The sequence below is a fragment of the Elephas maximus genome, chromosome 3, assembly GCF_024166365.1.
Source record: "Elephas maximus indicus isolate mEleMax1 chromosome 3, mEleMax1 primary haplotype, whole genome shotgun sequence".
In the NCBI taxonomy this organism is placed as follows: Eukaryota; Metazoa; Chordata; class Mammalia; order Proboscidea; family Elephantidae; genus Elephas; species Elephas maximus.
In genome coordinates this window covers 29,474,066-29,492,012 of record NC_064821.1, presented here as the reverse complement: position 1 = coordinate 29,492,012, position 17,947 = coordinate 29,474,066, and the positions used below count along the sequence as shown (strand labels likewise).

General features: G+C 55.3%; 1 protein-coding gene across 2 annotated transcripts; it reads left to right on the top strand.

Annotated features, from left to right (window-relative positions):
• The first annotated feature begins 363 nt into the window (after positions 1–363).
• Positions 364–17,947, top strand: ZNF653 (zinc finger protein 653). Of its 2 annotated transcripts, none has more exons than XM_049876948.1 (9): positions 364–656; positions 6,895–6,938; positions 10,145–10,360; positions 14,299–14,922; positions 15,055–15,235; positions 15,338–15,449; positions 16,395–16,509; positions 16,823–16,922; positions 17,191–17,947. In XM_049876948.1, the coding sequence occupies exons 1-9, from the start codon at positions 364–366 to the stop codon at positions 17,366–17,368; spliced, it is 1,863 nt and encodes a 620-aa protein (XP_049732905.1). In that variant the 3' UTR covers positions 17,369–17,947. The 2 variants fall into 2 exon arrangements, with proteins under 2 accessions (XP_049732905.1, XP_049732904.1); XM_049876947.1 differs by having other exon boundaries at positions 15,025–15,235.

Genomic DNA, 17,947 nt, shown 5'->3' with positions numbered 1-17,947 from the left:
ACCCCAGACCTTTCCCTCAGTCTTCACGTTCCATTGTCATCCCCAGGATGCGTTCAGGATAAAGGCGCCGAGGGACAAACCCTTTCTTTCAGATCTAAGAGTTCTTCTGGCTCTGCCTTCTTAGGGCTGGCCCCCACACCTTTAGGCTCTCCTGTGTTCCATGCAAAGCTAGAAAATTTAAGACTAAACGTAAAAAGTAAGCGAATGGATAATTGTACGCATGCGCAATCCTCGCTCACGTTCTTCTTTTGGCGCAGGGAGGCAGTGAGAGGCCACGAGAAGTTTCCCGGTGGCGCGGAAGATGCGCGCCACTTCCGGTCGGGCTCCTAACAACGGGGGAGGCTAGTAACCAGGGAGGGGGGGATGGCGGAGCGGGCGCCGGAGCCCGGGGCGGAGGTTGAGGCGGGCGCAGGCGGGGAGGCGGCGGCTGAGGAGGGCGCGGCGGGCCGCAAGGCGCGCGGCCGGCCGCGGCTCACGGAGTCGGACCGGGCCCGGCGGCGGCTCGAGTCCCGGAAGAAGTACGACGTGCGGCGCGTGTACCTGGGCGAGGCGCACGGGCCCTGGGTGGACCTGCGGCGCCGCAGCGGCTGGAGCGACGCCAAGCTCGCCGCCTACCTCATCTCGCTGGAGCGCGGCCAGCGTAGCGGCCGCCACGGGTGAGGGGGCCCGGCCCGAAGGAGGGAGGGAGCGAGGGAGGAGACGCCCCCATCCCCCGCCGAGTCTGGTCCCGCCCCCTCCGCCTCGAGGCCCTGCCCCCGGCACCTGTGAGCCCCGCCCAGGGGCCGGGCAGTCGGCCTGGATCTCTGACTGCCGGTACCCGAACGCGCCTGGTTCGCGACCCCGCCTCCCGTCGCGCTGGCTGCCCAATCCTAGGGATGCGCCCAGCTTCTCGGCCTGCCTCCTGAGCATTTGGCCTCGCCCACTATATCTCTGATTGCCCAGTCCTGGCACGAGCCCCGCCTCCAAGCGTTCTAACTGCCCAGTCCCGGGACGGGGCCCCGCCCCGTGAGACCTCAGCGGGCTTTGGGCTGTCACAGGCTTCACCCTCTGAAACCCTCACAACGTTGCCCCGGACTCTGACTGGAAGCACAGGATACCTAGTCCTGCCTCTCATAGGGGTGCCCCACCTGGGACTGCGTATGACCCCCTTCCCACAACCCTAGGTCCTACCCCCCATGGCCCCACATACCCGGGAGACCCCTCACAATCCAGACCAAACTTCTAAACCTCTTGGCTCCCGGGGAGCGCCTCAGCCTGGGACCCCTCCCAGGCCCATCCCTGGGCCCCAAGTGAAGGGGAAGCCCCAGTTGCCAAGCCTCAATCTTGAGAATGAGCAGTGTGGGTGGGTGGAGTTTGTCCCTTTCTGCCTCATAGGTTGACGTGAGCATTAAATTAGTTAAAATACAGAAAGGGCTTAGAACAATGCCTGGCACACAGTGAGCAGTCGATGATGGTGTTGATTCCGTATTACTAGCAGCGCTGCAACAAAAACCTCGTTCTGCCCAGTTTTCACTAGCACACGTTTCACATGTTTCTCTTGGGGTGTTTCTGAGAGTCAAGAATTAACTAGATCCTGCTGAAGTGTTCCCCCAACGCCCGCACTGGGTGGCAGGCTGGTTTATACCCGCCAGCAGGGCAGGAAAATGAACCCTTTAAAAGTTTTGTTGTTGTTGTTGAGAACATACACAGCAAAACATACACCAATTCAACAGTTTCTACATGTACAATTCAGTGACACTGATTATATTCTTCCAGTTGTACAATCATTCTCACCCTTCTTTTCTGAGTTGTTCCTCCCTTGTTGACATAAACTCACTGCCTCCTAAGGTTCCTATCTAATCTCTCAAGTTGCTGTTGTCACTTTGATCTCATATGGATAGTTCTTAAAGGAGCATAATGCTTAAGGCAGACATTTTTTACTAGTTAATCTAAACTATTGTTTAGTTTTAAGAAAACTTCAGGGGCTATTTTTGGTTTTAGGTTTAAAGATTATATCAGGACAGTAGTTTCAGGGATTCATCCAGCCTCCTTGGCTCCAGAAAGCGTGGAGTCTGTGAGAATTTGAAATTCTGTTCTGTATTTTTCCCCTTTTGGTCAAAATACTTCTATAGAATCTTTGATCGAAATATTCAGTAGTGTAGCTGGGCATCATCCAGTAGCCCTTTAAAAGTTTTAAAAACCTTAGGTCAGTGCCCCATCCTTGGGGTTTCTGATTCAGTTAGTCTGAGTGGGTTTGCAGACCCTGCATTTTTTTTTTCAGAAAAGCCCCCAGAGAATCTTGGATGTGCAGCTGGGGTTGAGGACCACTGGCCAGAGGAAGTCCCTGGAGGTTCCTAAGTTGAAGGTGATGTTTGCAGAAGCTTGATTTGGTTCAGCTCGAGCCGTGTAGACCTGTAGGACTTGGGGGTTGCCAGGTAGTGTGTGGCAAAAACCTGGTCCCAGGGCCACATGACTAGTCAGGAGACTACACTAACCTGAGTGAAGGTCTCCTGTGGGGCGTAGACATGACCAGAGATAGAATTGTGTTTATTTATAATCTGTTATACCTGGAAGGATTTCAGTTCAAGAGCTGTAAAACAAGGACAAGAAGACAAATGAAAACCAGGGTGAAAGGTGAAATGAAAACAAGGGACACAGTTGGGCCAGGGTCAATACTACTGGGTCAAGTGAGGCAGAGATCACTGGGAATGTGACAAGGGCAGTTTTGTGGCATGGTGTTCAAAACCGGACCAGAGATGTTCAAGAGACATGAAGAAGAGAGAATGGAGAATGAGCTATGAATTTGCCTTGGAGCTTCCTAGGAGCCAGTGGGAAAAAGGGAATATGGTCAGTTGTAGCATTCCCAGTGTTCCTTCATTCGTTTGTTTAAGAAATGTTTATTGAGTACATACAATGTGCCGAGCACTTTATAGATGCTGAGGATACAGCAGTGAACAAAACAAAGATCCCAGCTTCCTGGAACTGACATTTTTATTCGTGGTGGGGAGAGGCAGACAAGAAACAAGTAAAATGTATAGTACATTAGAGAGTGGTAGGGACTGTAGGGGGAAAAAAAAGTGGAACCAGGAAATAGGAATCAGGAGTGGGAGCTGGAAGTTCAAATAGGGTGGTTAGGTTGGGCCAAATTGAGGAGACAGCATCTGAGTAAGGACTTCAAGGAGGCAAGGAGTCAGGCAGATACCAAGGAAAGAATGTTTGAGACAGAAGGAATAGCAGTGCAAAGGCCCTGAGGCAGGACATTGTCTGGTATATACAAGGAACAGCAAGGAGACCTGTGCAGTCAGAACAGGGTGAGGGAGAAGGACGTGGGGGAGGCAAGGGCGGGGAGGTGACAGGGCAGAGTATGCAGGGCCTTGCTGGCTGTGGAGAGGACTCTAGTTTTTCCTCCCAGGAGATGGGAGCACTGACAAAAGTCTTTCTCAAACATGACGTGATCTGGCTTTTTTTTAAAAAACAGCAGCCCCTAGGGTGTGTGTGGCAGGAGAAATGGGCAGGGTATGAGTTGAAACAAGCTTGGCCAGGAGTTGAAGGTTAAAGCTGGTGATGAGTTTAAGGAATTTGCTCCACTCTTCTCTCTAGTTTTGTGTGTGTTTGAACTGTTCATTTTATATTTTAAAATTTTAACCAAAAAATGAAAAAAATCTACTGATTCCTGCATTGAGACGGGGGGCAGGTTGAGGGCAGGAGCCAGGAGACCAGGAAGGAGGTAATGGCCCTGGTCCAGGTGAGGATAACAGGGGCGGGGCCAGGTGAGGCAGTGGCGAGAAGTAGTTGAAGTTAGGGCTGACAGGGTTTGCTAGTGGGTGTGGATCTGAAAGACTACCCTGAGGTTTTGGCCTGAGCACCTAGAAAGTGGCAGTTGCCATTAACTAAGGGGCAGCTTGGGGGACAAGATGGCAGCTTGCGTGTGAGATGCCTGTGAGACCCTATGCGTGGTGTCGAGGTGGTGGGTGGTGGTTGGGGGTGTGGTGCTGAACTGGGGAGAGGGCCAGGTTGTAGATCTGAATTTGGGAGCCTCCAGGGTACATAGAGGTGGTCCAGCCACCGAGATCACTAAGGGGTGCGTGTGGACAGAGAACACAAGGCCTGAGTCAGGGCTCACTCTCCACCCTTAGAGGAGTCAGGGGCATGAGGAAGAATAGCAGCTGGGAGGAGGGGCGGAGAACCAGGTGAGAGTGGCATCCTGGAAGCCAAGGGAAGGATCCTCCAGGTCGATCACTGCCGGGGTGAGCGAGGTGACAGTCCTTGGTGACCGTGGCAGAGCGGTTTTGGGACATGGTGGAGAAAAACCCTGTCTTGGAGCAGTTCAAGAGAGACAAAGGAGAGGAAATGGAGACAGTGACTATAGACTATTGTTGGGCAAAGTGGGACAAAGAAATGAGGCTGATGGGGAAGCGGGTCAAGATCTCCATCTAAGATGAGAGTAATGACAGCGTGTTTGGATGCCGATGGGAACGTTCAATAAACAGTGAAAAGCATATGGCAGAGGAGAGCGAGGGAAGGTGCCGCTGCTGAGTAGAGAGGAAAGCCAGGCCTGGAGAAGCCTGAGCAACTGTGGTTGTCAGGTGCACATGGCCTCTGCTGGGAGTCACTGGGGTGTCAGAACTTGGAGAAGCGGGCAGGTTGAGGGAGGAGGCATTGCATTAGGTTTGGAACGTGCGTTCGCAGTGTGCCTAGGCTCGATACACATGACCTTGTTTAATCCCCACAGCAAGTGACTCTGGGTGAGAGGCACTGCTGTTAGCTCTACTTCACAGATGAAGAAACTGAGGCTCGGAGGGGATGAAACCTGCCTGAGGTCACACAGCCAGTTAGTTGCAGAGCTGGGACTTGAACCTGGTCTGGCTGGCCCCCAAGTCTGTCCCCACCGTGACATGGCATTCTCAGCCCCCTGGCCCGTGGCAGGGCCATGAGCAGGTGGAGGTGACCGTGGACATTTGGGCTTGGGTTTGAGTGAGGATCAGGGTAGCGTGGCCCCTTGGAGGGGAGGGTGGAGGCTGTGGGAGGGGACGGAGGGTACAGAGGTACCCAGGACTGGACATGTACGAGCAGAATCCTGGCCAGAGGGGCCCTGAGGGGGTTGCTGGGGACCAGACTAGGGGTTCTAGGGCTGAGACTTGTCAGGCTGGGCGGGGGTCAGAGAGGGCAGATGGTGGAGCTGATGAGAGACCCTGGACCAACTGTCAGGGTGTTTGTGACAAGGGCATAGCTCCAGCCATGGCCTTGTGGGGAGGGCAGGGCCTGGGGATCTGGCTCTGGGATAATATTGATAATGACTGATCGTCACTACCATTTGCTAAGCAATTATGAAGTGCCAGGGGCTACGCCAAGCTCTTTGCAATGCACAGAACCTCAAGCCAACCCTGTGAGGAAGACGCTGTTATGATCCTGTGCAACAGATGGGGAAATTGAGGCATAGGAAAGTGAGGGCACTCGCCTAGAATCATGAAACCTGCTGCTGCAGCACAAGAGGACAAGGACAAGGAAGCAGCCAGGGTAGGGCTATCACAGAAGCATCGTGGCAGGAACAGAGCGGGAAGGGTCAGGCAGAGGTGCTCCAAAGCCCATGTGCTGGGCCACAGCCTGCACATGTTGGCTCAGGAACCCACTTGGCTCAGGAACCCACAGGAACCCATCCTGGTGTGAGAGGCCATGGGGGCCCCCTGGCCTGTGGGCTTGATCATGCCCTGGGCTCCCCGAGGCCTCGGTTCTCTGGGACATGTGGTCAGGGTGTTGGGCCACAGCCAGAGTGGGGAAAGGGCTGGAAGCAGGTGGGCTGGCTGCAGGGCCAGGACTGACCAAGAGCAACAGGGTCCTTAGCAAAGCCAGCCCTCCAGAATGGGTCTTCCCCACCCCCCAGGGCTCTTGGACATCCCCTGAAGAGGCAGCACAACTTCTGAGGCCAACCAAACTTGTTTTCTCTTGTTGCATAGCAAATAGTAGCTTCAAATCACACAAATTTATTATCTCACATTCTGTGGGTCAGCAGTCTGACACATTTTAACTGGGTCCTCTGTTCAGGGTCTCAAGGCTAAAGTCAAGGTGTTGGCAGGCTGCTGCTTCATCTGGAAGTTCAAATAGGGAAGGGTCCACTTCCAAACTCCCTCACGTTGTTGGCAGAATTCGTTTCCTCCTGGTTATAAACCTGAGGTCCTTGTAAAGGACTCCCCTGATTAGGTCAGGCCCATTTCATTGATCTCTCATTTGATTAACTCAGAGTCACCTAATCCCAGGAGCGATAGTCTATCATATTCACAGGCCCTGCCCACACTTAGTGGGAGAGGGTTATACACGGTGTGCACCCCAAGGGTGGGAATCAGAGGGGCCATTTTTGAATTCTGCATATGACACCAGCTTTCCTTATCTCATTTCTGACTTCTCCACTCCCTGGCCACGGCACCTGAGGCAGCGTCACCCCCTTGAGCCTTAGTTTCCTGCCCTGTGAGGTGGGTAATGATACTACACTCCCTCCAAGGGCTGCAGTGCCCATGTGAAGGCACTGCTGGCACTCTGCTGGAGTAGGGTACCCAAAAACCAAACCAAACCCATTGCCGTCAAGTTGATTCCGACTCATAGCAACTGTGTAGGACAGAGTTGATTCCGACTCATAGCAACTGTGTAGGACAGAGTAGAACTGCTTCATAGGGTTTCCAAGGAGCACCTGGGAGATTCGAACTGCCAACCTCTTTGGTTAGCAGCCAAACGCATAACTACTGCACCACTGGAGTGGGGTACGTGCCAGTAAATGGAAGCTAAAATTCTACTGCCAGGTCGTCCTATCCTGGAGCAGGACAAATGGCAGGCATAGTTGCCATCACTATTTTTGTCGTCCATCGGGAGGCTGGCCTAGCCTTTGTCCCTGCACTCACCCCTCACTGCCTCTCTCTGTTGCAGGAAGCCTTGGGAGCAAGTCCCCAAAAAGCCAAAGCGGAAGAAAAGTAAGTCCACCTGCAGCCCACAGGGCCGTGGGGGCCTTGTTCCTTTGCTTGCTTGCTCTTTCTGTGCCATTTGCTGAGGCCCCACGTGTGCCAGGCGCTGTGTGAAACAGGAGCCCAGTTTTGTGGGGAAGGCAGAAGGTAGGCTGACCGGGGATAGGATAGGGGGCTGAAGGGGGGAGGTGGGAGCCACTGGGTGCCCAGAGAAGGGGCCTGGTCCAGCCCAGTGGGGATCAGGAAGGATTCCTGGAGGGACTGGAATGTGTGCCATGTGGGGGCAGCGCTATGTCCCACGGGAGAGCTCTCATCATCCCCATTTCAAACACAAAGAAACTGAGCCCCCCAAGGTGGGTTCTCAGCCCCAGGCTGTGCAGCTGCAGAGCCAGACCTCAGACCCAGGTCATGTGTCTCCCAGCAGTCCTCATAGCTTCTCCACTTCTGCTGGGTGCATGGGGTCAGACAGAAAAGAGAGGGGAGGAGGTAACAACTTGTGCTAAGGCCTAAAGGGCGTGTTGTATGCCAGGCTCCAGGGCAGCAAGGTGGGGGCCATCAGTGGGAAGGCCCCCAGCTACAACTGTGGGAATTTGAGCCCCTGTTCTGGGCCACTGGCCCTGGCACCACCCAGCATGGCCTCAGAACCCGGAGGCTGAACCAGGGAGGGTCCAGGGAGAGCCATCTGGTGGCAATGCACCCCTCTCCTCACAGTTCTTCAGGTGGGGCCAAGCTGAGATTGTGACCCCCAAAATCCCAAAGGTAGGGGGGTGAGATAAGGAAGCCAAGTGATGGGCACGAGAGGCAGCTGCTGGTGGTGTCAGAGGCCTGGGCACGACCCCTAGGCCCAAGAACCTCTCACAGGCCCCTCCTTATCGCCCAGCCTGTTGGGGGTACACACCTTCCTCCCACTCACCACGGGACCATGAGCATCACACTAGTCACTGGAACCACTCCTTGAGTGCTTGCTGTATGCCTGGTCCTGTCTATATTCTGTCGATGTCTCTGCCCTCCCCGTCCCTGGCAGCCCTCAGGGAATGGGGACCCTCAGTTTTCCCTGACCCAGAGGTGGCATCTGAGTTCAGAGAGGCCAAGTCACTTGCCTGGAGCCACCATTAGGAAGTGGCAGAGCAGGATTCAAACCCAGGCCATCTGGCTGTATGATACCCACTCCCTCACAGCATTGGCTATCCAGCAAAAGTTCATGGAGTGCCTACTGTGTACCCAGCCCTGCATCGGCCTGGGCATAAAGCAGGAACAAAGCAGATAAATGTCTCCGCCCTTAGGGAGCTGATGTTCTAGTGAGGGAAATGGACAAATAACCACTAGACAGTATCTAGGTGCTACCAAACAAAAACCAAACCCCCAGTGTCGTCAAGTCCATTCCAACTCATATCTAGGTGCTACCAGGAGAAAAAGGACAGCAAGGTAAGGTGAATTAGAGTGATGGGGGAGAGGGGGTGGCAGGCTGGGTGAGGTCAGGGGCACTTCTCAGAGAAGGGCACATTGGGCAGAGACCTGAGTGAAGGGAAGCAGGCGCAGCCCATGCAAAGGCCCTGAGGGAGGACCGCACCTGACATATTTGAGGAGCAGCAAGGAGACTAGTGTGGCTGGATTGGAGTAAGGGGAGGGAGTGGGAGGCTGTCTTAGTTATCTAGTGCTGTTATAACAGAAATACCACAAGTGGGTGGCTTTAACAAACAGAAATTTATTTTCTTAAAATTAAGGAGGCTAGAAGTCCAAATTCAGTGTGCCGGCTCCAGGGGAAGCCTTTCTGTTATCTCTGGAGAAAGGTCCTTGTCTCTTTGAGCTTCTGCTTCTGGGCAATCTTCATATGTCTTGGCATGTCTCTTCCCCATCTCTGCTTCTTTGGCTTGCTCGTTTAATCTCTTGTATCTCAAAAGAGATTGATTTAAAACATACCTACCTTAATACAGTCTCATTAACATAACAAAGACAACCCATTCCTAAATGGGATTATGACCACATGCATAGAGGTTAGGATTTACAACACATATTTTTGAGGGACACAATGCAATCCGTAACATTCCACCCTTTGGCCCTCAAAAATTCATGTCCTTGCCACATGCAAAACACATTTACCCCATCACATCATTCCAAAAGTGTTACATCAACTCCAAGTCCAAAATCTCATCTAAATCAAATATGGGTGAGACATTAGGCATATTCCATCCTGGGACAAAATTCCTCTTCATCTATGAACCTGTGAAATCTAGAATACAAGTTATCTGTTTCCAAAGTACAATAGTGGAACGAACACAGGGTAGACATTCCCATTACAATTGGGAGAAATTGGAGGGAAAGAAGGGGTAACAGGCACCAAGCAAATCCAAAACCCAGCAGAACAATTTCCATTAGCTCTCAAGGTTTGCAGCCCTGGTGGCACAGTGGTTAAGAGCTTGGCTGCTAACCAAAAGGTTGGCAGTTTGAATCCACCAGCTGCTGTTTGGAAACCCTATGGGGCAGTTCTACTCTGTCCTATAGAGTCGCTATGAGTTGAAATCAACTCCACGGCAGTGGGTGGGATCTCCAGGCTTGAAAATAACCCTCTCTTTTCTGAGACCATCTGGGCAGTGCCCTACCCTCTGGATTCCGGGTGGGGGCCCCTCAACCCTGGGCTTCAGCTTCACCTTCCAGGTCCTCTGGAACAGCAACTGAGGCAATGATAGTGGGGAGGTAGAAGATGGTAGAAAACGCAGGGCCTTGTAGGTCACAGTGAGGACTTGGGTTTTTGCTTCAAGGCGGAAGCCATAGAAGGTTCTAAACAGAGGCGCGACATGCTCTGACTCAGGTGTTCACAGGTGCCCTCTGGGTGCTGTGGGGAGGAGAGACTGTTGGAGGAAGAGTGGGAGCTGAGGAGCCAGGGAAGAGGCAGCTGGACTGGTCCGGGGGGAGGTATTGGTGAGCACGATTATCACAGTAACAAGCAGCCAACGATTGTGCGCCTACTGTGTGCCAGACACTTTCTTCATATGACAGCTCACCCAGTGAGGACAGTCCCTGGACCAGTACTTATTATCTCCAGAGTGTCTCTCTCACCTCTCTGAGCCTTAGTTTCCTCATCTATAAACTGGGGACAGGACTAGACAGGCTTAGGGAGGTGTCTCATCCCACAGGCACGCATAAGGCCCAGGTAGTTCTAGAGACCTGAGGGACCAAGCACTGCCCCTCACTGCAGCACCCCCCCTTGTCCACAGGGCGACGACGAAATGTGAACTGCCTAAAGAATGTGGTGATCTGGTATGAGGACCACAAGCACCGCTGCCCGTACGAGCCACACCTTGCCGAGCTGGACCCCACCTTTGGCCTGTACACCACAGCCGTGTGGCAGTGCGAAGCCGGCCACCGCTACTTCCAAGACCTACACTCACCCCTAAAGCCACTCAGCGATTCAGACCCCGACAGTGACAAAGGTGGGCCTCGGGGTGAGGCTGTGGTGGTGGCCACTCTGCAGCCCCTCCCAGAGTCATCCCAGCCTGGGCTTCCCAACCTCCTGCCCAGCCAAAGGCCCTGCCAGCTGCAGACCATTGTCGCAAACATAACAGCAAGCACGTTGGCGCTCAGGGATGGCGCACAGATGTGATGGGCTCAGGCTGACTGCTTCAGAGACTTTCAGTCTTTGAGTCTGCCTCTCTCTTACGGGTCAGCTGAGGCATGGAGCAGGTGGGCCATTTGTGCCCAAGGCCAGTCACAGGCAAGGCTGGATTAGGAGCCTGGGAGGCATGAGGTATGGAGTTGCTGGGTGCCCAGACCCCAAGGGCGCTGCTCTTCTCTGCTTCTTCCTCCTCCATTTGCTCTGTCTTGGGTTCTGTCTCTCCCAGTCTCATTCTTTTTTCCCTCTATCTTTCCAAATGTTCTCTGTACCCTCTGCTGCCCTGTTCTCCTTACTCCCCAGTCTCCTCTTTCAGCTCGCTCTCCTTTTTCCTCTGCCTTTTATCTTCTGTTTCTTCCTTTCTCTCTATCTCTTCTCTTTCTGTCTCCTTCCTTTTTCCCCTCTCTTTCTCTCTCCCTTTCCCTCATCACTCTCCCTTCCCATCTCTCACTGTCTCTCCCCCTGTCCCACACTGGTCACACATGGGATGACTGTCACCTGCTAGGAGCCAGGAGTGACTCAGTTAAGAAGAAGGCTCAGTTGGCCCTGGTGGGAAGCAGAGGAGACACTGTGAGGGGTGAGGGGGCCGGAAAGACTGCCTCAGGGGCTTGGCATCAGACATTCTGCCAGGGCTGAGGGTGGGGTCAGTCAACTGGGGCTGAGCCTGCACTGGCAGGCATCTCAGAGCAGGTGGCATCCCAGCTGGTGAAGGGGAAGCCGTGGGAGAGAGGTGTTCCAGGTGGGCACCCTCGCCAACAGCCATCCCGTCGCGTGTCGGCCAGACTCCCAGCATGCAGCCGGCCCCTCAGCTCTACTGTCCTGTACCCTGGGAACAGCCTGTCACTGCCCCCTTCTCCGTGCCCTACTCCAGGCCCTGCCCCCAGCCACCCTGAGTCCTCTCCCACAGCCCAGGAGTCAGTGCTGTCATTAGCCCCACTTGGCATACAAGGAAACCCAAGACCTGGGAGTAACATGACTGGGCCATCTGGTAACAGGTCAGGCTGGGATAGGGTGGCACTCAGAAGAGCCCCCTTGCACCCCAACCCAACTTTGACACTAGTGGCTGCCGGATCTGGGCTCTCAGAAATGAACACTGATCAATTGGCTAGGTCTGCGGCAGGTACCACGGGGTGGTATGAGGGGGTGGCTGTGTGTACCTGTCCCCGCCCTGGTCCTTCACATCCCAGCCCTAGTTCCTCACACAGCACTATTTACCAGCTCTGGGCACAGCGCCCAGAGTACTCCCAGCATGCAGTACACAGTCATTTCTGTTGTGATTATCATCACCACCTGGAGAGAGGTCCAGAGTCGGCCTAGGTGGATCCCGACACATGCCCAGCTCTGCCCCCAGCTAGGTCACCTCAAGTGGCCTGACCAGCCCTCTCCTTCAAGGTGAAGCCAGGGGCCTCAGCCTACCCTGCAGATCACAGGACAGAGAGGTATTACCGAGATCCTGGCTATCTCCCTGCCCAGAGGGGCATTCTGATAATAATGATAGCATAATAATAGAAAACACATATAGGGTACTTACTGAGGCCAGTACTGCCTTAAACCCTTTATGTATATTTACTCGTTAAATACCCAAAACACCCCACTGTGGTAGGTACAATCATTGTCCCCGTTTTTGGGGGCAAGGAACCAGGCCCAGAGAGGTTAAGTAAGGCACTCGGGTCACACAGCTGGAGGTGGGCACCCAGATTCAACCCCTGGCAGTCTGGCTGTAGAGCCTGTGCTCTCAACATGATCCTTGGTGGCATACGACATGTCATCTCCAGACAGCATGGCCCCAACTGTCATGAGTGTGTAATTTAAGGGAGTTGTTCATTTTTTCTGTCCCCAGTTTTTCTCTGTGTGTGAATTTAGCATCATATACCTGGGTGGGATGTCAGTCTCCTCAGCCTTCATCTCAGCATTGGTCTGAGAATTTGTATCGTTTATTTATACGTGTAATGAGTCCCTACTGTGCCAGGCACCCTTGTAGGCACTGGGAACTCCGCACAGGGATCCCCGTCCTTGTGGAGTTTACATTCTAGAAGGGAAGCAGACAGTAAACAAGATAAACAAGTAAAATATAGCATATACTGGGTGGTAGGAAACCCTGGTGGCATAGTGTTTAAGTGCTACAGCTGCTAACCGAAAGGTCAGCAGTTCGAATCCACCAGGCACTCCTTGGAAACTCTGTGTTGCAGTTCTGCTCTGTCCTCTAGGGTCGCTATGAGTCGGAATCAACTCGACGGCACTGGGTTTGGTTTTAGTTTGGTTTTTGGAAGGTGATAAGGACTTTGGCAGAAAACAGAGGAGGGTAAGGTGCTAGTTGAGACAGAGTGCCCAGGGAAGGCCTCGCTGAAAAAATACCATTTTGCAGAAGGTCTGAAGGAGATGAGAAAGGAAGCCCCCATGGGTGTTGGAGAGAAGAGGGTTTTGGGCAGAGGAAATGGCAAGTGCAAAGGCCCTGAGGCAGGAACCTGAGTAGCATCTCCAAGGAATAGCAGGGAGGCCTGTGAGGCTGGAGTGGAGAGAGGCAAGGGCGAGTGGGAGGAGATATGGGCAGAAGGTGACAGGCAGACTGTGCAGTGCAGTGCGGGTAGTAGTGAGCTGAACAGGGCATGGACAAGGTAATGCCAGCTGCCAAAACGGACAAACCCCCACTCACATGCCGTAATTCAGGAGTTTGTTCCACACACACGAAGTTCAGCGCTCCCGACGTGCAGGCTGTCTTCCATCCTGTGGCCTCAGCCTGTCAGTCTGATGAGGACAGATAGGCAGAGGATTGTCCATGGAAGATCACTTCTACTCACATTCCATTGGTCGGGACTCAGCCATATGGCTACACCTAATGGCAAGGAATGCTGGGAAATGTAGTCCACCTGAGTGCCAGGAGGAAGGGACACAGGTTTGGTGAACAGCTGGCCTGTCTCTTTAACAGGAAGTGATGAGAGGGTTGTCAGTTGAAGAGCTATGAGACCTGAGCAGGTGTTCACAGGCACCCTCTGGCCACTGTTGGGGGAGCATACTGGCAGGAGACATAGGTGAAAGCTGGGTCCAGGGAGAAGGGACTGTGCTGGCCCTGGCAGGGGATGATGGAGTGGTGACCAGGGTGCATAGAGGATGTGAGAGAAGCAGTCAGGCTGTGGATGGAGTTTGGGTGCAGCACCAGTACATTTTGCTGACAGGTGGAAGTGGGTGTGAAGGAAAGAGGGAAGTCAAGGATAACCCCAGGATTTTGGTCTGAGCAACTGGAACATCAGAGCTGCCGTCAGCTGACATGGGGATGGCCGTGACGGTGCTGGCTTTTTTGAGAGAAGATTCGGAGCTCAGTGGCTCTGCTGAGTCTGAGGTGCCTGTGAGGGCCCATGGGGAGCAGCAGTGCAGGAGACAGTGAGATTGGAGAGGTTGGGGCTCAACACAGAGGAGTGGACCCCCGTGTGAGTCTCCAAGGTAGAAGTGGCGTGTCACACCCCCAGCCCTGAGGAGAGGTCCAGGCCTGAGGAGCCTTGTGCACCTGCAGGGGCAAAGGAGTCTGAGAAGGAGCCATCAGGGAGGGACCAAGATACCAGAGGGGAGGGTCCTGGAAGCCAGGCGAGGAGGGTGTCTCCAGGAAGCGGGTGCCTTGAAGCAGTCAAGGTAGATGGGCACTAAGAAGGGACCATTTTGTTGGCAGTGAGAGGGTCAGAGTGCCCAGTACCTGGTGAGCTCTCAACAGATACAACTGCTGCTGCTGCTCCTGTTGTAACCACCCCCTTTCCTCTGTCTCCACAGTGGGCAATGGCCTGGTGGCCGGCAGCTCTGACTCCTCTGGCTCTGACTCCAGCTCCGGCTCTGACTCTGAGGAGCCCCCTGAAGGCCAGCCAGCCAAGGCCTCGGCCACAGTGACCCCTACCAGCCCAGCGGGCAGCATCGGGCTCATCACGCAGGAGGGCATGCACATCCCCTTCGATGTCCATCACGTGGAGAACCTGGCCGAGCAGAGCACCCCCCTGTGCCCCAACCCACCAGGCAGTGGGCCCGAAGCCCTGGAGACGGTGGTGTGTGTGCCAGTGCCCGTGCAAGTGGGTGCAGGCCCTGGCGCCCTCTTTGAGAACGTGCCCCAGGAGGCACTGGGCGAGGTGGTGGCCAGCTGCCCCATGCCAGGCATGGTGCCCGGTTCACAGGTGATCATAATCGCAGGCCCAGGCTATGATACCCTCACAGCTGAAGGCATCCACCTCAACGTGGCGGCAGGCAGCAGTGCCCCTGGCAGCAGCCTGGGTGAGGAGGTGCCCTGTGCCATGATGGAGGGTGTGGCGGCCTACACCCAGACAGAGCCTGAGGGCAGCCAGCCCAGCACCATGGACATCACCACCACAGACACCGTTACCACGGCAGGCATCGAGACCAAGAAAGGTCTGGTGGCCGTGCCAGTCCAGGGAGGGTCACCAAAGACTCTGGCAGGGTTTGGGATGGGGCCTGGGAGGGAGAGGGCAAAACAGTTTTCATCTCCCACAGACACCCCTGCCCTGTGTCCACTCCCTGTAGAGAACGAGGACCTCTGTACGCTCAAGAAAGAGGAGAAGGAGGAGCCGGTGGCCCCAGAGCTGGCTGAGCTGGCAACAACGGTGCCCGAGAGCATAGAGCCTGAGGCAGAGGCCGACAGGGAGGAGCTAGACGGCAGTGACATGTCTGCCATCATCTACGAGATCCCTAAGGAGCCTGAGAAGTGGGTGCCCGGGGTGGGCAGACTATGCCAGAGGGGTAGCCAGCAGGTGCCCTGCCTGCCTGCTATGGGAACCCTGACTCCACAGGCCCCTTCCCCCTCCAGGAGGCGGCGGAGCAAGCGGTCACGGGTGATGGATGCTGATGGCCTGCTCGAGATGTTCCACTGTCCCTACGAGGGCTGCAGCCAGGTCTATGTGGCCCTCAGCAGTTTCCAGGTGAGGCCTCCACCTGAAGCCTGCTCCTGTTCCCACAGCCTGTGTACAGGGTGGGGGCCCTGGGGACTCTGCGCTGGGCTGGGTAACTCATGGAGGGCTGGAAGGGTGTGGACCATGCGTTTGGTGGGGGGACCTGGACTCTGCAGCATGTATGATTTGTGAGTGTTTCTGTGACACAGCTACACAAGCAAAACAGTGTGGGCGACACGCCAGCCCCACACATCCCACCCAGTGCCACTGGCCTTCAGGTCCCAGGTCACAGCACCACCAGGACAGAATTGCTAGCGTAGCCTCTGGAGTCTGGACGGGGTGGCCCTGAGGACAGAGATGGGGTCTTATCACCTCCCCACACCTGGCACAGAGGCAGTCCCAGGCCTTTGATTTTGCTGAGCCATATTTTCATTCAACATGAGCATCTACTGTATGCCAGGCACCTCTGCAGTGACGAGCTGCAGTCATTCTAGTGAACTAAAAAATGCAAGAACAAAGGAAGGAATGAGTCAGGGTTGCCCGCTCCAGGTCCCAGGGGGCAATGTAAGCACATAGTCAGAGTCGCTGCTGTGGGGCTGACAGCCCAGGAAGCCAGTCCCAGTCCTGCCACTGCCCACCTGAGATGCATTCCTCAAACCACTGAGCCTCTGGAGCCTCAGTTTCCCCATCCATAAACTGGATGAGCAGCCAGGCCCTTCACAGTACCGTGGGAGGATTGACTGAAGCCCAGCCCAGAGCCTGCCCCAGAGTAGACAAGATAAATGCTCTTTGGTCCCAGTTGTGCCACAGGGCTCCAGCTCAGAGCTGGGAGTCTCTCCCAGGGCAGGGGCACCCCTCTTTCTTCTTCCAGGCTAGGTGGGCCCCAGCCTGCCTCCCTGCTACCCTGACCTCTCCCCAGCCTCGAGAGTCCCACAGGGAAGGCCACAGCCGTCTACCTGCCCCTCTTACCTGCAGAACCACGTCAACCTCGTGCATCGGAAAGGGAAGACCAAAGTGTGCCCTCACCCTGGCTGTGGCAAGAAGTTCTATTTGTCCAACCACCTGCGGCGGCACATGATCATCCACTCAGGTCAGGCCCAGGGCAGGGTAGGCGACACAAGCAGGGGCCACCCCTGCCCCTCAGGGACTCCAGTACAAAATCCACCTGGGCTCTCCGTGTTCCCGGGCAGCCTGCCAAGCCTCATGCTGGCCCATGAGCCCCCCCTTCATGTCGGCTGCTCTCATTGTTATACTCGGCATTGCTACCAGGAGGATGTGGGGTTTGGTGTGACTGCACTGGGCCGCCTATCAGAGCCTGCTACCCTGTTTCTTCATTGCATCAGAGATGCCCCACAGCCCCCCAAACGGCAATGCCCTCAGCCTGGCATCTTCACCGTCCCCAGGTGTCCGTGAATTCACCTGCGAGACGTGCGGCAAGTCCTTCAAGAGAAAGAACCACCTAGAAGTACACCGGCGCACGCACACGGGAGAGACGCCCCTGCAGTGAGTGACAGACCACCTGCCAGTGGGCTAGTAGGGAGGGCTCCCAGCCTGGACCCGCGGAGGGGGTGTCCCCAGGGCTGGCTCCGCCCCTGCCTCTGTCCAGTTCCACGTGAGTGCCCGCCCCAGATGGCACTACTTCTGGGTACCCGAGCAGCCCCGCCCCCAAGACGTTGCCTGCCCCCCCACCCCACCCCCCCGTCTCCCGCTGCCCTCTCGGCCCCACCCCCAGGCCGAGCCTGCTCTGACCCTCCAGTGGTGCTGCCCGCAGGTGCGAGATTTGCGGCTACCAGTGCCGGCAGCGCGCCTCGCTCAACTGGCACATGAAGAAGCACACGGCAGAGGTGCAGTACAACTTCACGTGTGAGCGCTGCGGGAAGCGCTTTGAGAAGCTGGACAGCGTCAAGTTCCATAAGCTCAAAAGCCATCCAGACCACAAACCCACCTGACCTACTCGACCACTGACCGTTTCTATTTATTTGTCCGCTTGGATACCTCACACGGGCCTGCGGGTACCTGGACAGCCACGGGGACACCGAGACTGCGGGCCGGAAGGAGGCGTCCCGCCCCGCCCCGCCCCAGGACTGGGCCCCCTGGGCAGCTCCCCCTTCCCTACCGCATCCCATCTCTGGAGGTGGCACCTGGGGCTGCGCGGCCGGAACTGTCATGAGAACAAATGAGATTAAAGAGTAAAAAGGGAGATGCATCTCCCCTAGGCCTGGATAATTTGGTGGGGAGGGGTAGACCCCCTTTCTATTTCCAACCTGGTCGCTTCCTGAGCCTGCAACTCCGCAGCCTCCTCCCACAAGGTCAGGGGCCTGGCAGGCCCCTGGGCATCTCCCACTACTCAGGATCCCAGTGTCCAACCCTAATTCCTCAGGGAACACGCGGTAGACATTTGCTGAGCGTCGGCTGCAGTCCCCACCCTCAGAGAGCTCAGGGACCAGTGGGAAGATGCTCACTAAACTCCTAAATACGATATTTACAGCTAATGACAGGCGCCATGCAGAAAACAGTGATGTGTTGGT